Source organism: Struthio camelus, chromosome 1 (assembly GCF_040807025.1).
Source record: "Struthio camelus isolate bStrCam1 chromosome 1, bStrCam1.hap1, whole genome shotgun sequence".
NCBI classification, from domain to species: Eukaryota; Metazoa; Chordata; class Aves; order Struthioniformes; family Struthionidae; genus Struthio; species Struthio camelus.
Window position 1 is genome coordinate 78,406,195 of NC_090942.1, and position 24,824 is coordinate 78,431,018.

Sequence of the window (24,824 nt, forward strand, 5' to 3'; positions counted from 1 at the left end):
CTTGATGTGAGACAGGGCTGAGGTGAGGGTGGAGTGAGATGAAGGCTGACAGAAACTAGGGAAAGAAGGAAACCGCGACTCCCATATCCCCAAGGGAGTGCTCAAAGGTGTCAGAGCAGTATTACGAGGTGAGTTAATACCGAGCACGAGAGGCCGACTAGAGTCTGGAGTCCTGGAGATGGTTATGGCAGCTGCTGGCTGTGGGCCTCCCTTAGCTGGGCCCATGCAAGATGGGGCTTGTTTCAATTCTCCTGTCCTATTGCTAGGCAGAGCTTGCAATTCTTCCACTTTTTAAATTTAAATAGAAGGCAAGACAAAGTATAAAATGAAGCATGTTTCTTCTGTAGTGTTCGTGGAACGGTAACCTTTGCCTTACAGTTTGGAAAACTGAATTTTTGTAGTTCAGCATCCACAATCTAGTATAAAAATACATGCTGATTCAGTAACACAGATCTCTCTAAATGAATGTTGGCCTTTGTTATACTAATGACAAACAGTAAATATCAAATTACTCCTAATCTAAATAAGAAAACTGTTATATAATAGATTATTATTATCAATATTATTGTTAAACGATCTCTTATTAAATACCCCGGTCATGATTAGGTTTCTGCCAAAGTAGATCATGATAAATATAAGGTATTTTATCTGAGAAGTATTTAAGTGCCTCTTCTTGCCTGAATGTGCATTTAAGGGGGTTAATCAATAGTTTGTAAAGTGACTTCTTTGTAAAATTGCAGAATTGACCCTGGAGCAAGAAAATCCTGCAAGATATTGTGGGAGTGTTGTGCGAGAACACACTGAAATTTTCAAAATCAGTTAAATCTCACTTTCAAGGGTGACTTAGGCATTTAGATTTATCATTATCAATTTGTTAAGCTGTTGGCATATCATGCAGCTTCCTCCCCAGAAGGGCAGTGCTCACAATATGAAAATCATAGAATCACAGAACGGTTGAGGTTGGAAGGGACCTCTGGAGATCATCCAGTCCAAGCCCCCTGCTCAAGCAAGGTCACCTAAAGCACATTGCTCAGGATTGTGTCCGGACAGCTTTTGAATATCTCCAAGGAAGGAGACTCCACAACCTCTCTGGGCAACCTGTTCCAGTGCTCAGTCACCCTCACAGCGAAGAAGTTTTCCCTCAGGTTCAGATGGAACTTCCCGTGTTTCAGTTTCTGCCCGTTGCCTCTTGTCCTGTTGCTGGGCACCACGGAGAAGAGACTGGCCCCATCCTCTCGACACCCTCCCTTCAGATACTTATACACATTGATAAGATTCCCCCTTCAGTCTTCTCTTCTCCAGGCTCAACAGGCCCAGTTCCCTCAGCCTTTCCTCATATTGAGAGATGCTCCAGTCCCTTCATCATCTTCGTAGCCCTCTGCTGGGCTCCATGTCTCTCTTGTCCTGGGGAGCCCAGAACTGGACAGAGTACTCCAGGTGAGGCCTCCCCAGGGCTGAGTGGAGGGGCAGGATCACCTCCCTCAACCTGCTGGCAACGCTCTTCCTAATGCACCCCAGGATACCCTTGGCCTTCTTGGCCACAAGGGCACGTTGCTGGCTCATGGTCAACTTGTCCTCAGGACTCCCAGGTCCTTCTCGGCAGAGCTGCTTTCCAGCAGGTCAGTACTGGTGCTGAAGGTGCGCTCTGTGCCTTCATCCAGCTTACTGATGAGTAAATTGAATGATATTGACCCCTGGGGGACACCACTAGCTACTGGCCTCCATCTAGATTTTGTGCCACTGATCACCACCCTCTGAGCTCTGCCAGAGTTATGCTAGCTTAGTAAGTTACTGCTTAGCCAAGTTAGCGTATGCATTTTCATAGCCCATCTCAGAACAATGCAGAATACCTTATCAGCTTGCATAAGTGTTGTGGACTTCTACTGTTCTGATTTTCAGTGACCTCCTCAGTAAAATGAAACTATGTTATGACAGCACTGTGCTACAGGGAAAGTATTTATCGAGATCTCCAAAGCCCTTCTCTGAAATTCTGCCCTTTCTTAAGAACCTTGATTGGTTCTCAGGTGATGGACTAAGACTTTCCTATGTTGCTAGATTATGGTTTTTGATTAAAATAGATCTGTAGTTGGATCTGTATCTGTCAATAATATGCTGTCCTCTTTTGGTTCTACACTGCGTAGTTTGCTCAGAAAACCTGTGTGTGTTTTGGAGAGGACTTTCTGCTTTATCTTCGTTGGCTGGAAGAACCGTTATCTATCTATCTAATATATATTACTCTGAACAACAAGAGTAACCCATCAGAAAACAACTTTTGCTTATTTTGTTCCATAACGGGCATCATGATACAGCTGCTCTCAGAGTGGAGTTCCTGAAACTAGTTACTTCCAAAGTCTTTTGAAATCATCCACCAGAAATGTTTTTCTTGGACTTTTTTTTTTTTGTTTGCTTTGAGAGTGAAATAGAAAATGTTTTAAGCATGGCAGTATACATCCAAGTTATACATGAAGTGTCTTAGTAGAGCAAGGGTTTAGGTGAGTCTTTTAGTTAAGATCCTATTGAGAGCTACTTAAAGTGCTGAGTTAGGAGTCTAAGATTGTATTTGTTTTAACGCTTGTATCACTCAGCATTTTCCTCTTGTTCCAACCCTCCTCAATTAGGGCAAGGAGGGAGAAACTTTGTGGTTTCAGTGCCAGCTTCCAGTGAGAACTGAATATCCTGAGATTTTTCTTCCAGCCGACTCTACCTCCTGATATTTGAAAAATGAATTTACAGCATATAAATGCTCAACAATGATTCAGGAAAGCAAAAGCGTTATTGGAAATCAGTGTGAAAATGGTTAAGGCTTACCATATGTTGGTTGTTTTTACAGGGCTCAGTAATTGTTGTCTTCTGCACGTACCTTTTGTCTTCCTCATTTTTAAATTTTGCAGCATATGCCACCTTGGTGCCTCTGGGACTCTGAGGTGTTTTTGCAGTAATTCTCCTGAAGTCCAGATTGCAGCAAGGCAGGGTAAAGAATAAATGTATCTGGTGGTGGTGGTGCAGAGAATCAGAGTTTTATTAAAGACTGGCATTTGTTTTTGGGTTGCAAGGCTGATGGCCTTAGGCTTGTTGTAGGGGCAGCATGCTCAGCCGCCTGTTAGGGGGCTACAGAGAAAACTGCTGCCACTGACAACAGTCAGTGTTGTCATCCATTCCTCTTTCTCATCAAATATTTGGAGGCATTATCCAATAGTCACCACTTAACTAAGTTTTTTTGCTCACGGTTTATAGCTTCTTCTCCCTGAAGCACATGGTGCCTGGAAGGGGCAGAAACCTGTATTAGCAGAGCAGAGACTTGGTGGGATGGAATAAAGACAACATTGTTTTGTATTCAAGAAAATACTGCCCTGTCAGATGCTTCCTCATTTTTCCATCCATGCTGTCATCTGAGCTTGCTTTACCAAACCTTCTGGCACAGGTCCTACAGCTCCCTCAGGGGAGCAGAATTAGATGTATTTGTGATAGGGAATTGAGGTATTCCGGAGACATGGCCAACTGGCTAGATCCCACGCAGGGCCAGGTGCTGGCACGGAGTTGTGGCAGCAGAACGGTGGGAGACACCTGCTCCCACCATGCTTTCCACCAGGCTCTCTGGGTGGCTTGAGAAAGCAACACTACCTTGATTTTTTGGACGGGGAGTGGAAGGGACGGAATTCTTGCTACTGGTTTTTAGGTTTCAGTTTTTGTTTCTTACATTGCTTCTGGGGAAGAATGTGTTTCTCTTCAAAGCTGTTCTCCCTAATAAGTTCTTGTTTAAGGTTCAGCTGGTGAAACTGATTTGGATGGCATATGTATAAAGAGCTGGTGCCTGGCAGGGAGTGGGGGGGTGGTTTTCAGGCTCACCAGCGCTAGTGGCTCTCCTTGTTAACTGTGCTCTAAGTCATGCAGACAGGACCCACTTCCTAGATGACTGCTGAGATGGGAGCTCTTTCTAGCAGCTCTTTCAGCTTGGAGAAGAAAGGAAGGAAATCTCCCCTTTCCAGGCTTAAGGCTATATCCCGTAGCGTTGTAGGGGACTCATATACTCAGTGGAAGGACACGTTAAGAAAGCTTTGGAATCAAGTAAATGTACTTCCAGCCTCCAGTGAGAGGCACGAGCAATGCTCCAGAACTCTGGAAAGGCTTGGAAGCGTTCGGTCTCACCTGTGTTAGGGAGCTGTGTCTCTAGCAGAGCCGAGAGAAAGCTGTTTTGAAATTGAGTCTGATCAGGTGCTATCTCTTTGTTGGGTAGAAGAGTTCATGCAGAAAATCACCTGAAGAAAGAAAATCCAATAAAAGGGAAATTATTTCTGCTGTGAAATCACTAGTCAGGCTTTTTGTGCTCCCTGCATTTCCTTGGTGGATGTGTTCCTGACAGGAGTGTGACTGCTGGCTTCAGTTGGATGCCTGCTCCAGGAGAGCCTCCCGCCCACACTGAGCGCTTTGCCAGCACATCTGAGTCCTGGCCCGGGGGAAGCTGTCCTTGTTATTTCAGCCCAGACCTCTCCTGAGAGCCAGGCTGCCAATTATGTCAAATTGTTGGTTGATGCTGTGATATGAACAAGCCTCCCTGGGGAGCTTAAGATGGGGCTGACAAACTCTCTCCAAATTGTGTTCCAGGCAGGATGTTGCCTCTGCTCTCAGGAGAATTGCTAGTGAGCATGTTGACTGCAGTTCAATATATGTTTCCCTAACATTCGTTTGGCTATTGACTTGACAAATGCCACTGCGCTAGGACTGAAGCCTCCTTTATCAGCCCTTTCACCCCTACCCCTGCAAAACGTCATCTTAGCAAGCACATCTTAGGCAGCGTCTCCCCTGGGATGCCGAAAGATGGTGAATGCTGCAGAACCCCTAGTGAGCTTGTCCTGTATTAATGCAATCTCAGTTTCTAACTTCCCTTTTGTTTTCCAGAAACGTGAAGGCCTTCTTCAGACCACTCATGTTACGGAGGAGCTCACAACTACGACAGAGTAAGTACAAAATGCTTCCTGTTTAGTGTCAGAGTGTGTCTGTGTGTGCATGATGTGAAATCATTTACAAAGACAAAGCAGAGACATAATCTTCCCTGTTACCCCTCCTAAATTAAGAAAATCCCATATGTTGCTTTTTTAACCATGTAGAAACAACTTTGTTTTTGGAAACACGTTGCAAAGCAGAAATGAGTCTTCTTTACCAGAAATGAGTCTTCTTTACAATCTTGTGTTACAAAAGCTTTTAACTGGATATTTCACTGAGAGTGACCTTTGTGTGTTTTTTTTTTTTTTTTTTTTGCTACAAGTAGCCATATGTAACCAATTTTTGCCTGGTGCTTTTGCCTCTCTCAAAAATAGAGCCAGTGTAGGTATTTTGGGGAAGAATTAAACAATTCCTTGAAATACCTTTCAAAACTGGAGTGATACCCCATAAAAAGTGGGAGGAGAGATGTTCTCTATTTCATATAGCACCTCAGGAAAAAGCTCAGCAAAAATAAATTAAATAAGTAAACCTCTTCCCTCCACAGTTTTTGCAATGGTTTTACTTGGCTTTATGTTTTTACTTTTTTTTTTTTTTTTAAACAAGGAAAAGGCTAGACTTTGGCTGCAAATAAAAGCTGAGTGTCTCCTTCACACGGCCTGAAGGCGACTCTTCTAACAGGGGCTTACATGAGCCCTCCTTCAGTTTATCAGTGTATTGGCTCCCTGTAGAGTTGGCTCAGCTTTTCCTGACTTTGAAGATAAATGAAATACCATGTGGCTTGCTCAGTGGGGAAGATCCTTCAGATGGAAATGTTCAGAAATGAGATCATAACATCTCTGTGTGGACACTGAAGATCTCATAGTGGTTTTTTTGTAGGATCAGAGCTTTGCCTCAGTGTTTTGGGCCAAAATTCCTCCCTGCACTCCTGTTCTCTTCAACAGTGAATTGAGCTTGTCCTCTCCTTCAGATGTGGTTTGTTAGATGCAATCTACGCAACGGGGTTTGGGCATCTTTAGCGAGAAAGATGCTTGCAGATAGGCCTGTGGGTTTGTGCATGTGTTTTATTAAGTTGTTTAATATTATACAATATTAAGAGGTTAATATTTTAATGTGTTGCATACACAAATGTAAGTAGAGGTACAAAAAACTCCAGAGCTAGCGGGATCCAACTTTTATTGAATGCTTTCAAATTTCCCTGTGCAGATCAGGGCCTGATTCTCAGCTGATAAACATCTGCATATGTCTGGTGATGTCGTTGGCTGTGGATATGCTTCATATGTGGCTGTATTATTTACATAATACCTGGAGATGATACATGTTTTGTTGCTCCGGAGAAAACAGATTAAAATGGGATAGATAATAGCTAGCCTTGCTCATTCTGAACTGCGTGATGTAGTCTCTGCTGACTATATTTGTGGAAACTGTACACGAAAAGATATTTGTTCATTCACTTTCCATCATAAAAATGATGATGCATAAGAAATCATAATTATGTATAGAATATAATAATTCATTTCCATTCATTTTGAATATATCTGCCTGACATCACTGGTGGTCTGCTGGGGACATTCCTGCAGCACGTTGGGTCTGGTCTGCAACATGCTCAGCCTCCTAGCTTGGTAGGAGTGGATAGCCCTCGGCATCTTGCAGGAAAAGGCCCGTTAAGCCCAGGGTCTGGTCTTTTCAAAGTGATTATTCATGAACTAACCTAGTGTTTTTGAATGCTCTGACTTGCAGGATGATGATGGGAAGATTTGGTAAGTAACAAAGTTGACTCTGAAATTTTTTAATTTATGGCAGCCACAGAAATTATGTCTCTTTGCCTTGAACAGATTTAAGACAGTGGATTGAGCAATTCCACAGGGTTGGAATGTATTACAGGGGCAGGTGTTTTACTGCATTTGGATGCGGAGCTAATGGATAGAGACAGATCATCCCGTCCTTTTGCTCTTTGAACTGGTCTCTATTGATTTGTTTTCAGTCATGTGTAATGAATGGGCACACTGCCAGAAAGGGCAAGATTTCCTAGTACCGTTCTTAGTGCTTTCAAGCAAAAATCTTGCAACACCTGACAATAAAAGATACACCTTCTTCAGGGTGTGACCATTTACATAATACATAAATGAACACATGAAAATTATTGAAGCACAAGTATATGGTAGAAGATCTGAGAAAGCTCTATTTACTTGTGCACATTTAGCCATCAATCATTCCCTCTCCTAGTCCCTTTGCATGAAGTATCTTATCCCCTCCCTGCTGACCGGGGATTTTACTAACCAGAGAACTGATCTTCTAAACAAAAAGCAAGAGTTTTAGTGTTGCTCCCGAGAGACTTCTCTTTTTGCATATAGCCTGACTCTCACTGTATTGGTTTTGTTAGTGGTATTAAATCACTTCTGTTCACCTGAGAGACATGAGCACCTCTAAAGGACTATGTGAGACTATGAGCAGGTCATTTAGTTTCTGTTTCCCAGCTATAATATGTGAACACTGTCATTTTCCTTCCCTGTGGAATCCGTGCATTAATGATAAGGTATCTGGAAAATAAGTAACGGCCAGGGAAGAGAAGGGGGGAAGTATATAACATATCCTTAGGTACCAAAAGAGTTTTGAATAATAGATAGATTTGTTTTTTTTTTTTTTTTACCATTGCAAATATTAAAATGTGTTCTGCAAATGAAAAGAATGTGAGCATGGAAAAACAGTTGAAACTATGATGACAATTTTTAACAGCTCACCCCCCCCCCCCCCAATTTTCCAGCAATGGTCTTTGATAGTTGTTTTTTGGCATAACTGCAGTTGGTTAGGGTGTTTTTTCGTGCTTTACCTGATGATTATAAACAGTTCAGTTTATAATGTCATCCAAAAAAGCTCTGTACTTGGAAAATTTCAGTCAGCTCTAAGCTGCCACAATGTGAAATACTGCACTTCTGTATTAAATTTAGTAGATCTTAAATTGGATTAGATATTGTTATACAGTACTTTGAAGGTGTAACACTTCTACAGTAATTTAAATCTTCATATTGTAGATTGGGTTAGAAAACATAGGTAAAGTAAGTTTTGCTCTTAGTACGTTGCTGCATCGGGTCTTACTCATGTGTTTGGCTTTAAGCTTAACTGAAGGCAAGGATACTACTAATATGCTTAAAATTAGCCATATGAGTATCTGATTTTGATGCTGAGTGGTCATCATGAACATAGCTATAATTATTGCTATATACTGTAGAGCACCAAAATAAGGTGATGTTTCAGTGGCCCACCGTTTAAGTTAAGATTGAGAGACAGTGTAAGTTTATGTTTCATTTTAATTTTTCTCCCATCTGCGTATTTTGTTTACAAATTATGAATGGCAGAAAAGGGGAATCAGTGAACGATATGTTTATTTTCAGTTACCCCTAAAATTCCCAGTGGAGTTTGCTCAGGCCTTTGGTTAGACGCCAAAATAGGGGGACAATTTTAGCTTGAGTCTCTGTTATGCGACTTTCTAAGACAGACCCTCAAGCTTGTGACCCATAACTTGCTTCCCATACTTGTCTGTTACAGATGTATTGATTTTTTTTTTTTTTTAATATCTTAACTTTTTAAAATTTGTTTGTAAAACCAGAGCGGGATGCCTTTGACACACTCTTTGATCATGCACCTGACAAACTCAGCGTAGTCAAGAAGGTAAAAACAAAAAACCCCTCAAATTTTGTTTTTTACATTGTTTTTTTCTTATACTTTTGAAAGATATCCAGAAAGATCTGGAAGATAGCAGAAAGTGGTTCTGAAATAATAAAACAGGATGTCTGTCCCCAGAAGATCACTGTGTCCAGAGCCGGTAATGCCTTGATTTGCTGACTGCAGTCAGGCTTGCTTGATTGTTTTGTTTCTTGGCCCAGGCTTTTTCTATGGAGCGTTGTGAGATAGACTGGCACTATTAGATTGCAGTCACATATTTTGTTTTGGCTGTGCCTAAGCAGGATGAAAAGGTTACCTTCCCCAGGCAAGTGCTTGTCATCTTATCTCCCTCCTCTCCTGCCAGAGACTTACACTTCCTGTAACAGTGTAACTGCTTCTGCAATTGCTCTGGTATCTGATTCAGTCAAAATAGAGCAGGTTAGAAACAGTTGCTCTGCAAAGTATCTGAGGTAATTTCATATCGTTCTGACTGGACAATCTTACGTGCTTTTATATCGCAGGCGCTGCCCTCCAGTGTGGAGGGGCTGGGCTGTAGGGCAATGAGTAACTGGCAGTGGTGACTTCTTTGCTAGTCAGATTAGTACATGTGTCTTCAGCCTCAGTCTCCTAAAGAAGCAGCTGAAGTTTAGTTTCCACCTCATTTTTGTACTAAAGATGTTCTTCCACAACTGGAAATTATTTTCCATAGTACCCTGCGATTGAGGAGGAATAGGTAGAAATGAGATTCTCCCATAAACATATATGTGAAATATAAAGAGTTTGAATGCCTTCATCCTAGGGCTTTTTTACTTAACACTGGCAGAATGGTCTTCTGGTCTCTCCTCCAAGGCTGAGCACCATCACACAGCACACATCTGTATACAAACATGTTCTTCACATGGCTGTTTGTAATAGGCAGAGCGCAGGGGTAAAGTAGCTGTTGATCGCTGCCAGCTTTTGTTAATGTTTCCTTCTGGAAGAGAACGGATAAAGAGGAGACTCCGTGTTATTCCGTCAGTTTGTTCCAACATAACTATTAAAATACTTAGCAGAACAGTAGTACTCAAAGATCAGAGCTGTAATTTGTCCCTTCACTTTATATGAAGCAGAGGGTGTATGCATTTAAAATAATGCTTTTAAATCCATAGAAGATTGTATCTTTCCAACATGAAATGTCTTCTAGAGAAATGTTGTAGTTAATAGAGAATTAAGTTAACTCTGTACATGTAATAACAATGTTAACATCCAGCTCTGTGTGCCTCCTGGAAGCGTTCCAAGCGGGCTGCCAGATCTCTGTGATCGGATATGTTAGTGTGTATTTATGCTGTGTTGTTACCCACCTGGCTCATAGGAGCAAGTCCTTGCCCACCTGCTTCCTGCAGGAACAGAAGTACAGAATACAGACTTGGGGACCATCCTGTCTGTAATTTGCTAATTTATACGCAGTGATCACTCTGGGAACAGGGGTGAGTGTGGAATGGGGCGCTCTTGGCATCTTCTTTTGGGAGTCTTAGCTCAGTGCTGGTGATGCTTTGTTCCTAGGCAGCAGATCTTCTCCAAGAACCTGAAGAGATTCGTGCAGACAGTAATCGCAGCTATTACTTGCTTCATCTTCACAAAGAACTTACCAAAGAACCAGTGTCCTCACAGCGTTTTCTCACAACGCTGTAATATATTTAATGTGCTAGGGAAAATAACTAGAAAGAAGTATGTAATAGCACCATCTGGTGACTTCTGCCGTATGTTGCAACAAAAATGACTGCACTGCTGAGTTGTTTTTAATTTGGTATACTATTTATGCAAAAGCAAATAGCTCGTGATGGTATTTATTAAGCTTAAAAATGCCTCAAAAGAACGTTAACCCTTTCATCTACATAGTGACTGTAGTTTCTAACATCATTGATTCTGGTATTTTCTTTCGTAGTCTCTGATCACCTTTGTGAACAAACACTTGAACAAACTGAATTTGGAAGTAACTGAGCTAGAAACCCAGGTAGGAGATGTGATTTGTGTGTGTGTAATCTCCCTGTGTAAATTACAAATATAGGCCTTTGCTCCATAAAACCTTATTATGGAGCTGCTTGTCTTTGGATATGTGAGCTTATGAGATCAGGGGCTTTATCTGTTAAATAGCAATTATATGCATTGATGTTTGCTTCCTTTACTCATGCTTACGCATATTTTATATTGCTGATAATTTGCATTCTATGTTGTAAGGTGAAATTCTTGAATAATTAATATGGTCATGTTAATGACTGTAGAATATGGCTGGGTTTCAAGGCAATTTGTCTCTCGGATCAAAGTGGAATGCCGCAAAGCAGTTGCTGTAGTTATGGGTGGTTGACAGGTTGTGTCTTTTCTTGCCGTGAGGGTTCATGATGAGCTGGTGTAAGTTCTTAATAACTGACTGCCTGGGGCTCTCTGGAGGTGTGTGGACTGCAGCGTGCGGTTCATCATAGAGATATCATCGCTAGCTTTGATCACATCAAAGTAGGGGCTGGAAACAATTTTGTGTTTGCAGCACAGGCCTTCCTATGCTCTTTTTCACCCTGCTGTCTGGGAAGCATGTGCACTGTGCTTGCTTTTCAGCAGTGTGAATTAGTAAGTCTGAGCTCTTGTACTGCAGGGGTTTGAATGCCCTTGGTAGCTTGTTTAAAGCTTGCTGAGGTAGCTGCCAGCCACCAGTGTCTGCTCTGTAGATGTTCCCTGTCTCTCGCTCAGAACCGGATAGTGAATATTCTTGGAAATCTCAAGCAAATGTGAATTTTGGTGGCAGTGGGGTAGTTTTCACTCTGCAGGTGAAGTTGTGCAGATTTCACACATGGTTTTGGCTATATTTTAATAATGGAAGCAAATATTCTTTCCACAGTGTGCTGAACCTTGGACACATGGTTAGCCTAGTGTCTTGGCAAAAAGGGGAGCATGGCATCTACAGAATTATTCCTGGACTATCAGTAATTGCTTAAACTCTGGCTTAGTCTAGTACCAGTCATTCACTGCTATTTTGTATGTAGCTTTGCTGAAGCAAATGGGTGACTTTTCTTTGGATATGTTCTGTCATAAGAAATTGTTGCTTAATGCTTTGGAAGTACCAACAATTTATTTTTTTGAAAAGGATAGCAAATGCCACATGCACCATATCAGAATCACAAGTGAGAGTTCTGTTTGAAATATATAGCATCACCCTTGGCTAGCCAGGAGGTAGTCTTCTGTCTGGTAGGAGTGCTAAACAGTGTTGCTGCAAGTATTTAGTATAGAATTTAGTATTTACTGAAACGGTAAACAATCTGTTTTGGGTTTGAAAAAAATTTTTTTGGTGAAGTTAGGTTTCCTACCTGTGACATGGTAGACTTAATTTCAAGTTCTGATTAAGGCCAGACATTTGATTGTCCACCTCACATGACCTAAAAGAGGGATTGTGTTTGAAATGACCATGTACTATAGTAGTAGGACTGAAAGTATATTATGTGGTAACACGTTTCCTAGGAAGTTTCTTTTTTTTTTTTTCCTAACTGAAAAAATCTACTTCAACGCTGCAATGAAGTTGGCAAGATTCCTGAAGAAAAAGTATGAGAGTGAGCAAATGCAAGAACGTACATATATACTTTGACCTCCCCTGAAGTATCTGGTAGCCTTGTAAATAGGGAACTGGCTGGAGACGCAGTAGACCTTGTTTTCGGTTGCTGCCTCATTCAACCCAAATACTCTGCCCCCCTAAGGAGTGCAAATTGTAGGCAGCTCCCGGGTGAATTACTTTTGATTTCTTCTGCTTGGAGCTATTTGCTGTATGTAAGTAATTTGAATAGTCTTTGACACATGATCTTGAACGGGTTAATGTTATAGCTCTTGGGCTTCCTTGTTTTACTCAGGAAATGTGAAATAACGCTACCAGATGTAGAGAGAAAGCCTGGTATCTTGTGTTAGGGTTTTGTCAGATTTAAAAAAAAAAAAAAGAAAGAAAGCAGCTATATCAACAGGCTCCAAAGAACAGACTGATTCAGCTTGCTCAGCTGAACTGGTAATTGCATAGGTATGGGTGATTCCGGAGAGCAAATGAAACAAAGCCCTAAATGCTTCTACTACACTTGCTGTCAATTCCTTGTTATGCCTGAAAGGAGTAATCTGTGCCTCCTGAGCTGTCTTATATCTCTGTGCTAGCAAACAAAAGCGGTAGGAATCGGGGTAGCTAGTTTGGGTCAAGCATTTTTTGTTCTACTTGCTTATGAGTACTTAACTTGGAAACAGATGCCTCCACCTAGGAATGTCATCAGTATTTCTGTTTAGTTTGCAGATGGTGTTTACTTGGTATTGCTCATGGGTCTCCTTGAAGACTATTTCGTTCCACTTCACAACTTCTACTTAACGCCTGAAAGTTTTGATCAGAAGGTGGGTAGAAATTCCAGGTTATATTCTTTTTGCTCTGTTACCACACATGGTATTTTCCATTCACTGGGTCCTCCTTTCTCTTTGTGCACATTAAATCAGAGCCTGGCGTATTCATCTCTTTAGGAGCTGTAGCAAAGGTGCTACAGCTGTAGCTTGATAGTTAATAGAATTTGTACTTCTAAAAGTTATTTGTGAAATCAAGTGGTAAATCTCAGTAGTTGAGAAAGGTTGTCTGTTACTTGCATCAGATGACACATAATGTTCATGAATATCCAGAAGGAATAAATCAGTAAGCGCTTTGTACTGTAGAGCACTTTGCATAGTGAAAGTGATTTATTTACTTAAATGTTTTCTTTAAATTTAGTACTGCTTGAAGTCCTTTTGTGCTCGGGGTGCCTTACTGTGCTAGACATGAGAGTCAAAGCCTGATCTTGCCTAGTATTTACTATGTAAACAGGCAAGAAAGACAAAAGGCGAGGGATGGGAAGCTGTGCTTTATCCCCATTCTTTACACTGGGACTGACATGGAGATAGAGTAGGTGTCACAGAATAAGTCAGTCCTGAAAACTAACCTCTGATCTCATGAGTATCTGTTGCCTAACAGCTATCAGTTCTTTTTCTGTAGTTTCCTTAATGTTCTTACAAACTAAGTGAATAAATATCTTTACTTGATATACAAATGAGATGCTACAGTAGCGGAGGTGGTACCTGGGCCGTGATCTTTGGTTGGACTGGGGTTAGAGCCTGTGTGCTGAGTGCGGGGGAGTAACCTGTTTGGTACCTGGTCCAGAGCCAGGAGGGAGGGCCTGGTCCTGCCAGGGAGGGAGGATGCAGCCAATTACCTGTCTAAAGTCAACTTGTGAGTGTAGAGATCTGGTTTTGTGTCCAGCTCTTGGCAGCAGCATCACCAGCATTGCTGACTTTAAATTTAGAGAGAAAGTTCTAGCTTCTCATTTTCAGTTTTTTCCTTCTGTTTGGTAAGGAGTGAATAACTTGCTTTCTTACAGTGTTTCAGACAAAACAAGCTTTGAGGAAAAGGAGTGCATTCCCTGCAGTCTTAGGATCAGAGTATTAGGGATGGAAGGGGAGAAAATAAGCATCTTGCTCTTAGCCCCACACTTGTTCCACTCTCCTGTGTCATTTCCTAGTGTTAATGATGAGACGGTTGTTTAACCAGTTGTTAGGCAGCAAGCATACTTTATTATCATGACCAAATGTTCACCTCTTCCTGCAGGTGTTCCAGAACGTGCACACGCATCTGTGTATATTTGGTGCCTGGTACCAGGATATTCTGAGCCTGACTTCAGTGTAGATCATTGCTGTCAAGTGCTCCTTGGCAATTACCAGCTGTCTGAGCAACAGGGCTTTAGCATTGGTGGAATAATCCAGCTTTGCCTGAGTGGATCATATCAGCATTGCAAGAGGGAATTAGGTTGTGCCAAACGGGTGCTGTTACAGTCCCAGGCTAATGTGCTGAGCCTGCTGGTTGTATGGATTATGCAGGGTTAGTTGACTTCCTCGGTAGATGGCTAGCTGCCATTTGGGAGCTTGAAGAGAGGCTCCCTGAAGTCAAGAGATGAAACTGACGTGAGAGGCCTCTCTGTGTGTTAAGTTTGTGTATAGTATGGGGAATAGTTCGTTTTGAATGTTGAACGCCGTACAGGAACTTCGTAGAGCAGTAGGGAGAGTGCTTATCTAATGAACTCTCTTGAACAAGCTCTCCGTTATAGCTTTTGCTTCCTTATTTGTGACAGTGGCTTGTATTTTCCCCCTTGTAGACATGAAGGATGCTGAGCTGTAGCCAACACCTGTTCAGTCAAGGTTTTATTGTTAGTTGTTAAATTCATAAGGGTTATCCAACATTCCTGAAGCTATGTTGTGTTTTTGTGAGGAGTCTTTGCTGTGAGGAAAAGGAATATGTAAATAGAGGTGAGTAACTGAGGTAGACTTTGCTTTTTGGGGGAAAGGAAAGAAAAACTTAATCTTGAAAGTGATTAGTTTTGTCACAATGAGTGAGGAGAAACTGGAGCAGAAGAAAAGAGATTAATAAAGTCCTGAGCAATAAATGTCAGTGGAAGGGGCCTTTCTTCATCTTGTTGCAGGGGAGCTTTTATGCATAGCTCCCTGATTTCCAAGATAAGTAGGTTTAATTAAATTTCTCCCCCTTGCTATGTATCTCCAGACCTGTCCTTTGCAGGAACAAAAATGCACAGAATTCATAATGCAAATTACCTTGCTTAAATTTCAGTAAGCATGGAAAAGAAAGCTGCTGTGCAGTTTTTCTCCTTAAACCAATGTTCCTTCCTCAACAGGTATCTTCTCTTAATCTCACCTTGCATTTTTTTGTTTTATTCTCTCTGACTTCATGTTCATGATGGCTTCATCCTTTGCTGACACAGTTGTGACTAGCTTGTTTTGGGGGTTCACAGTCTTTACATGAGCTGCCACCATCAAGCGTTTCTCTGACATTCATTGGAAGAACTTGACTTGACTTGTATTTCCATTTTCAAGGAGGGGAAGAAAGGCACAAAGAGGCTAGGGGATTTGCGCAAAGTCATCCAACAAACAGCCTTGCTCCTTGCTGATGCTGTGCAGAGCTGATACTGCTTGGTATATCGCTAATGATAATGCGGAAAAGATTAACTGTATTTTGAAGTATTCTCTTTTGTGTTCCTCTTGCTTTATGTGTATTTTTGTCATCCCTGTTCTGTTACATCACTTTGGTTAGGTTGCTTGTTGCAAGTGATCTGCTGCAATGAAGTTTGAAGGCTCTGTTCCAGGTCTTACTAGGAGTTCCCTGGCCTCCACCATAGTGGCTCTGCTGGGGGCCTAATGGGATTTCCCAGTTCATGCAGTACCCAGTCACAGTTTATATGCTTGAAATTTGGGAATCTTACTTTGTATCAAAAATAATATAATGATTATAATGCTTATGATAATGATCTATAATGATATAATATTTATTTTCTTAGTCTCTCGCAGCTACTTTTTGCCATGCTCAAACATGTAAATTTTGATTTAAATAGAATGGTAATTTTATGTGTCGGAGGAGAGAGAATAAAATATCTTTTGATTTGATTTGAACTTTTTAATGCCTATATTACTTTGGGATTTTAAACAGTTTTCCTTTTTCAGGTCCATAATGTTTCCTTTGCTTTTGAGCTGATGCAAGATGGAGGACTCAAGAAACCAAAAGCTCGCCCTGAAGGTATGGATATGACATGTGGCTTTAAATTGTTTAAAAAGACATGCTAAACTGTATATCAAGACATGCTAGCAGTTACATTTCAAGTGCAGCTCCATTAAAGACAGTAGGGTCAGAAAGTGTAGCTGTTAGTGCCCGCGTTGACAGTTTTCTAAAGGATTCATTATCTGTGTGATATGTCCTTACCTGTGTTTCTTACTGGAGTAGATCCCCTAAGGTGCATAATTCTAGTTTTAGTGAATGATCCAAGAACTGTTCGGTGCTGTATTGTAAAATTCGCTGGCATTCTCAGTCACAATCCTGGTGGGAAGCTTTTCATGCTGTAATTCTCATCATTGTTATACTTGATGCTAGTATGGACTCTTGTGATCCGATTACAGTGACAGATAACTGAAAGTCTTTTCTTAGAACTGGTAGTATACTCTCTTATTGGTTTATGTGGTCTTAAGGGTCAGAAATGAATGGTGTGAAAACTGATGCTTTGCCTTTAAAACCTCTGAATTAATGATGAGGTCTGCAGCCATTGCTTGTGCTGGGGCTAGAAAGAGGAATTAAAACTTTCTGATTGCCAGCTGAGCAGTTTTTTGTTCTTAGTGATACAAACTACATGTGTGTTAGAGGCTTCTGCAGAACGTACAAAAAACCAGGGAGCTCCTGAGGGATGTTTGCTCTGATTTAAAATGAGGTAAAGTTGCAGCAGTAAATAGATTAACAAATAATGGAGCTGGTTGTAGTGGGGAAAAAGGCAAAAGACCGTATTAAATGTATGTGTGTCCTGTCAGTGCTGTTCTTCTAAATTTGTGTGTGAAAAGTGCTACTGAAGAAGAATTGAATGAAATAAGGGCACTACCTTGGGAGGCCAAAACTGGAGGAACATTTCGAGTGTTGGAGCTGGTTCCATGGGTTTATGAGGAGGAGGAGGATGGAGAAATATGAATGCAGGGTCAGGAACAGCAGTTTTTTGAGTGGAAAGGTTAAAAAGACTGTAATAAGAGACCAGGTGAGTTAAATAAGCCTAGAAGAAGACTTGTCTAGTTGAAAGCTTGCCTTTTTGTTTTGTTTTGTTTTCATCAGTTGATCTAACAGAGGAGACTGCCTTCCTGTAAGGCAATGTTATGTACACCCTTACACTACTGTGACTGAACAGTATTGCAGGTGGTGTTTGGTTTGCTCGAGACACGGTGTGTGGATTCAGTAAGCAGCAGAATATCAGTATTGTTATGACTGCCATTCCCACTGGCAGAAGCTCACAGCTGTTGGAGCGAGTGTGCTCGTGTTGTGTATGGGACTGGCATTGCCTGTAAGAGAGACTGTTATTCTTGAAGAACTGCTTCTGCAAAAAGTTCTGTGGGTGGCATCCTCTGTGTCTGCTGCGTGGATCTATTGTTCTGTCCTGGACAGGCTGGAAAATGTGTTTGTTCGATCTGTGTTCTTCAGTGTGAATTGGATAGTAAAGGCCTCTTGAATTACTTGCTGTAGGTTTTTCATCACAAACATTGCGTAAAGCAAAAAATTGCAATTTTCATTTCTATAGCCCATGCTTTCTGCATTGCTTACAAGAAACAGGTCTGGTTTAATGTTTTAGTGTGTCTTGCTACCAGTGACGTACAAAAATAGGAGCATATAGGCCAGATGCTGTTCTCTGTTCTTCCAGCCCGATTCAATGGATTGAGTCAGCAGCAGAACCTGATGCTGAATTATTACAGCAAGAGTACATTTTAATGCATTGATTTATTAACCTCTAAAGGGATTGCGATGGAGTGTAAAGTTTTAAATTAATGGAATATTTTAAAATACTTTGATTTATAGCTACTTTCAGTTAACATTTTATTAGTTATTGTTGGTAATGTTATGAGCGTGCATGCTTCATCTTAAAATAAGAAAAGGGAGGTTGAGCGTATGCTTATTCCTGGGAATGCCTATTAGACACTGATCAATAGGGAACACTGTAATCACCCACACAGGGAGGATGCAACTCACGCTACAGTACTCCTTAATGTAGCAAGCAAAGGCATAACAAGATCTGAAAGTCAGGAAGAAGTCAAACTAGCATTACGGTATAACTTTTGCAACAGTGAAGGTAATGGACCATCAGTCTGAATTGTCAAGGGATGTAGTTGGAATTTCCACCACTGAAAGATGTAGAAAAGAAAAAAAACTCTCCAGTTTTAAGCTTATATTTTTAGTCCAGCCACAGCTTGTTTAATAAGTTCAATATAGTATTTATAAGGTGAAGGTCTCTGAAGACTGCATTTTACATAAGACGAGACTGCGTGACCCCAGTAGTTTCTTATGACCCTAACCGTGATGTGTCATTACACTGCCGAGTAAAAGAGCTGTGTCTGGTCCCTCCTTCAGCAGGGACCATACCTCTGACTCCTCAGAGATCACCGGTGGAGATCAGCAGCAGGTGCCGTAGCTCCAAATGCTGCTGGAGGCTAGAAGCCAGCCTTAAATGCCTCCAGCAACGTTGTGAGGCTGGATGGAAGGTACCTGCCCAGTGCAGTGCTGCTGTGCTGGGACCTCTGCCTGAGCCTGAGCCAGCCTTTAGTCCTCACCCCGATGCTCCACTGCTCCATGTGCCTGGCTGCCCTCTCTGTAGGACATGCCCTGATTTCCTGACCGTCCTTCGGCCTTCCAGCCATATTTCTTCTCCACCATCTAGATTTAACTTGCTCTCTACTGGTATCTTGACCTTGGTTTGTGCGTCAGCCAGAGGCAGCAACTGAACCCTGCGAGACCTGATCGCAGCACTTCATGCCCTGGCAGCTGGTGCTGGTGGTGGCAGTGGCTCATGGAAAAAACCCATCTTGCTTTCAAGGGAAGATGAGTACCAAGGAGAAAAGACAACCATTTGGGAGGAGTGGGGCAAATACCCTAAAAATTCCTGAATGTTTAGTACTCTCTGGCCATTACTCCCTCATTTGGAGGTGGCTGTTTGGGCAATTTTTTGACATTTTCATGGTGCCCGAACTACTTTGTTTAACTATTTTGCAAATCAAAGTGGTTGTGAGCATCAGTGGGTCAAATCTGCCAGATATTTGCCTTAATTTCCCAGCTATAGAATGGGTAGCTGTTGGGAAACAGTTTCCCATGGCTAAATTTACATTTTAAATCTGTCTCTGAGGTAACTGGGTCTAGGTGTAGAAGAACCAATGCTGATCCTGCCTGTTTCAGGCTGTTATCTTACTGGGAATGCTATGATAGTAAGCAGCTTTCTATGAACCCTGGAAAACTTAGAAATATATTTCACAGTTCAGTTATCTAGGTAAAATGTCTCTTTCTTCAGGATGCATTATTTCACAGCAGTTAGTCTTTGGGGCAGCAGAAGGTTCTGTTGCAACATATAAAATCATAAAAGAGAAAGATAAAATAATATAGTAAAAAAGGCAGAAAGAAAGGTTTGAAAGGTGACTGAAAATATCAGATGAAGTGGAGAGGTCATAGACTGTTATCCAGTATGGGGTGAGGGGGAAAGGCAGGGAGGCCCTGGCAGTGGTTCTTCAAAACAGGCAGTAGGTGTTTTCCTCGGTCCTCACATTAATTACATGTAGTCTGTTAACTGTTTTTTGTCCTCTTAGTTCCTCGAGTGTTTTTTAAAACATCTTTTCTTCTTAATTCTGTTTCCATAGATATTGTTCGCTGTGTATTTTTACTTCCTCCTCCTCCTTCTTCCTTATCTATTTACCCTTTCCTTTCGCCTCTTTGGCTTCTCTGTGTTTTGCCTTCTCCCCTACAGTCCCTGGATTACATGTCTGTGGTATTTCCTGATATTTTATTATAGTAATAGGATGGGACGTGCTAGCAGAAAACCTTTTGTGGAGAGCTACCAGAACTGTCTAGCATGGTAAGAGTTATTAGGGTAATATTAGAAAATGATTGATAATAGAAAACTCAGAGTCTGCTAGGGGAATTTAAATTTTGTTTATTTGCCGATTATATGATTGCAGAGTTGCTGGCACGTGAGGTTCAGTGCCGCACATGATGTGTGAAGTTACCTGCTCGCTGCTTCTATGGCTAGTGCAGTCATTGGTGAAAACTCAGAAGATACGATACCAATGACGTTGTTGCCAGGAGCGAGTATTTCCAAAGCCCTTATCCCAGGCCTCAGACAGAAGCGGCCTTCCTCTGTGACTAAATTTAGATGGGGAAGGGAAGATAGGAACTACCTTTCTTCTGTTTCCCAGAGAAGTTTAGCTGTGACTGTCGTATCATGAAGGTGTTTGAAGCGCATCATATGGACAAATTTAAAAAGCTTGACTTGGGGAGATCACACCTCTGTGGGTTTTCTGTTGCTGTTCTTACAGACTCAAAGACGAGAAGGCTTTTGTTCCTTTGATGGCAAACAAGGAGGGAGAACTAGAAGCAAATTAAGAATTTCTGCTTTTTTTTCCACAGATGTTGTCAACTTGGATCTGAAATCTACCCTCAGGGTTCTGTACAACCTCTTCACAAAGTACAAGAATGTCGAGTGATCCTGGAAGCTGCCGAGGTGTTCATCCTTGCAACCTCTTTAGGAAAAAAATACAATAAAAACACCTTCTGCGTGCTCCCTTTGTGCCTTATGCTATACTTCATGCATTCTTTCTGCTCTTGATGTGGTCTTTCTCTAGCTCCTTGTATGACGATCCCACTAAAAATAATGCATGTGTATTCTGTAGGTCACTTTTGAAAAAGCGTTGATATTTCATACTTTTGCCAAAAGACACTGTTGAGTCTATTGTGCGTTACGGTCAGCAAATGTTCTTCTTGTGATAAAGGAAATATACCACTAACTAATTTAATAAGCAGGGAAAACATGAGAGCTTCCTCATGACTGTAGCCTCTTTGATGATATGCTAGATTTTCTTTTGCAAATTTCTTGGTTGCTGTTGGCATGGCATTGGATAATTTTTCGGGCTTAAGTGCTAGCAATAGAAAATCAACATTGGAATTTATTTAGAAGCTGAGCCTTTTCTGTTAAATAAGGGTTTTGTATGTTCTCCTGGGAGGTGGGGGGGGTTACAGGCACCATATGAAGCTACCTAGCAAAAGCCTTGAAGGTTTCTTCAGTTTTTGTGTTAACCTCATACTACCCAGTGTTATTTCCATTCAGTGTTTACACAGAATAAGTCTTGCAATGGGATGACCATCTAATCATATCTGCTTTTATTTCTTCTCCTTTGCAGGAGAGATTTGGTTGCTAAGGCTGCAGTCATTCTTTAAGTGTGCAGCTTGAATCAGGTTAGTCGGGAACTAGTCAAATATGCATACACTGGATTAATGCATTTCCCCCCCAGTCATTTCCAAAATGTGTGTGAGGATTAATGACTGTTATTGACAGCTTGATGGTTTGAAGGCTGACTCTTCTTTTCATGTAGCTGAGTTAAAGGGTCAGATTCCTGCTGAAGTTATTGGCAGCTATACAGTTCTGGAGCTCAGGCATTTGTAAACAGTTTTATGTATCTTCTTTCCTAAAGAGTAAAATTGAATTCCTGTATGAATAAGAGCTTGCCTTTACTTCTGGATTGCACTGGACTATGCCAGATGTGTGGTGTATGTACGTAGTGCAAGCCAATGGTTAGCACTCAGATTTGAAGCTCTTCAGTGATATTCAGTTATGCTTTAAATTCAGAGTTGCCTTGTCTCATCCCAAGAGATACTCTGCTAGGCTCTGGCCTAGTTCTGTAGTCTTTTAAGCTGTTATGGGTTTTAGTGGGAATCTGATTTAAGAAAGGATTGCTAGATTTATCCTGGAGATTCTAGTTACCTCATAGCACCTAATGGGTTTCATGTGTAGAGCTGCTCCTGGCTTTTGCTGTGTTAGACAGAGTACAGGGAGGCTGTGCTGGAATATGAGTAGTCTGAGTAAATTTTTGAGAAAAGCTGTTCAGAGGAAATGGGATTGTAATTTCAAGAATAAATTATTCATGAAATATGTATGTACTAGAACTGCTTTCCTTGAAATGCATAGAGAGAGATTTGACCACTGAACTGCTGCTTTTATATATCACATCAGGGACTTCTTTTTATGGACAGCTATGATTTTATGTGAATTATAAGACAGAGTACCCCAAAGAGGAAGCAGATACTATTGCTCTGTCCCAGGGGCTCGCTTGAGTCTTCTTGCGAGCAGGCTCCTATTTTTCCCTAAGAACAGACTTCTTACACCAAGTTTCATTTACTCTTCTACGTTCAAGAGGAAACGTGCTATCTGAATTATTGTATAATGGAGATTTTTTTCCTTCCTTCAACATTTTTTTAATCTCAAAAATGTGGGGGAAAAATGGGCTTCTGCCTCTTTATGTTTTTGGGTTCTGAGTTCTAGTATTGACTTATTTGTGTCACTTCTGCATTTCCCCCCCTGCCCAAAGGTGGAAGGAGGTTTCAGTTTTTTTCCATGATAAATTCAGGTCCCATCTACTGCAGAAGGTTCTGTGGGGAATCAGTGCTTTTGTGTACTTTAGGAGAGAGCTGATCTCACTGTTTATACAGTGCCTAGTACAGTAGGACTGGAAATTCGAATGGGGCCATTAGACTCTACCGTGGTGCCATCAGTTATTTTAGAGGAGACTTGCAGAGGCACTGCAGGCAGCTGGGACTTTCAGCAGTCCTGAAAGTTAATGAAATTGGTCTAACTCTCTCTTGTGCTGTGAAATAGGGGTATCATGAGACCAGAAGCTGGAAGATGATTGACTGAAAGGTCTCTCAAACTTTCCATTTAAGTCAGTGTATTAGTGGGAAACAAGAAGTCTATTAAGAAGCTGTCATTCCACCCACCTCCCTTCAGCTGAGGTGGAAGTGCCAGTGCTGTGCATATTACCTGAGGTGCTGGAAAAGTCCTCTGGAGAATCTCGTTTTGAAATTACTGGCAATACTAATATCAAAAGCAAAAGGAAAATAGCAAGAGGAGGTTGGGAAGAGCAGTTTGGGGTTGGGGGAGTTCATTATTTCCGAGAAGGAGATTTGTAATTGGTATCTTCATTGCATGTGACGAGGCGTGAGCATGTCAAGTTTTAAAAGAATCTCTCTTTTGTTGGATTAGATTTTTCTGGTCACTTTCCAGAAACCGAAATCCCTTCTTTACAGCCTGAGGCATAGGTTCTTTTTGGTATTCCTTATATTAATATCCTGTCAAGTTGAGTTTGCAGGCTTGGTGTCCTGGACAGGTTGGAGGCAGGTGTCACATCCTGTGGGTTTTATTATGTTTTTAAATCTGCTGGTAAATGTTGTACAGGGAAAATATGCTCTTCCTTCCTTCCTTAGCTCCTTGCTGTCTAGCCAGGTGACTCTTCTTGCAGACACTGTCTTTATTGTTAACTGAATTAGGAGGGGGAAAGCATTTATCTGAACTGGAGCTTCATCCCAAGCAAACTAGTTTACAGGAAGGGTAATGCGGATAAAACCTTCCCTAAGTACCTGTTTTTTCCATGCCTTTCTGTTACATAGGCGTGACGCTTATCTCTTTTTCCCTCAAAAAGATAAGGCAATGTTAAAAATGTTATTCATGAGCTTTTTGCGTAACTGGAGTTTTAGACATCTTCCCTCAGGGACCAGTAGAGTAGATTTGCATCCTACTGAGTTCTTCTGGAATACTGAATGTTCTGCAGCATTAAAGCTCCCACATTTGTAAGGACTTAAGGAAACACATATCTTTTCCAGCCTATGCAACTTGCCTTTTAGATGCATCTGCTTGACATATTCAATTCCAGTAAGCTGTATTACCACAGAAGAAGCCCAGCTCTCAGCTGCATCCTATTTCTCAAGATGGAAAAGCAACAATGGCAGATTTTTTTTTTTTGATCAGTGTAAAACCTTATAGGGCTTCCTACCCCTCTCCCCCAAAACCTAGTGCTTTCAGTATTATGTATTTTTAAAGAATCTTTTCTACTGTTTTTAACAGTGTTTACTCTGAATTTCTAGCTACTAAAAACCAGCTTGCAGATAAAATTCTGGACTTGTCATATGCTGAATACATCCAGCTTTGTGACGAGGGTTGTGTACTGTAAGCAAGTTACAATGCAATGCTATGTTTGCTAAAAATCACAGCAGGAGTGTTGTAGAAAATCAGTGCATGGTTTGTGACAATTGTAATATTTATTCAAATAAATAAATGATGATCACTTGTTTTTCTACATCTTTTTTTGGGCTAAATGGACAAGTCTCGGGGAATAACTTTTGAAGGATGGGCTTCCTACAGGGTCCTACATGTTTGTTGATCTGTGTAAGGCCTTGTAAAGCAGTGATTATTGATTTCTGGCACTGACAGAGCAATGAGATGTCCATGCAGACACTAACGAGCTTGTCTGTAGGTTTCATTGTTTTTTTTTTTTTTAATATTGCACTGCTACTGGACATGATCCACTTCTTCACCTTTTCCTTTCCTCAAGAGGAAACTAACTGAGTTACACTGTCTGAAGTCTGCAGAAGAGTAGAGGCTCAGTCCTTCCGCAGCAGTGTGGAGGAAAGCCGGGCATGCCAAAGCTGGAGTCTTGGAGTGTCTGCAGAGCAGCTGGGAAGCCAGAAGCCCACGTTTAAGTCTGGAAGACCATTGAAAATGCCTCTGGGTTTTCCTTTTGTCTGGTATGGAGGGAGCAAAGATGGCTGTCTCACAGAGTCCATAAAGCAAGGCCTTGTGGAGAACCAAGAAAAT

At 41.3% G+C, this 24,824-nt stretch overlaps 1 protein-coding gene across 2 annotated transcripts in view; it reads left to right on the top strand.

Annotated features, from left to right (window-relative positions):
- Positions 1 to 24,294, top strand: part of PARVB (parvin beta) — a 69,976-nt gene extending 45,682 nt beyond the window's left edge. For both annotated transcript variants that reach the window (XM_068951266.1, XM_068951276.1), the window contains exons 7-13: positions 4,897 to 4,955; positions 6,679 to 6,698; positions 8,546 to 8,607; positions 10,526 to 10,594; positions 12,886 to 12,987; positions 16,123 to 16,195; positions 20,591 to 24,294. In XM_068951266.1, the coding sequence (XP_068807367.1) occupies positions 4,897 to 4,955; positions 6,679 to 6,698; positions 8,546 to 8,607; positions 10,526 to 10,594; positions 12,886 to 12,987; positions 16,123 to 16,195; positions 20,591 to 20,667 (462 nt within the window). In that variant the 3' untranslated portion in view covers positions 20,668 to 24,294. The remainder of the gene's footprint in view (positions 1 to 4,896; positions 4,956 to 6,678; positions 6,699 to 8,545; positions 8,608 to 10,525; positions 10,595 to 12,885; positions 12,988 to 16,122; positions 16,196 to 20,590) is intronic.
- The last annotated feature ends 530 nt before the right edge of the window (positions 24,295 to 24,824 follow it).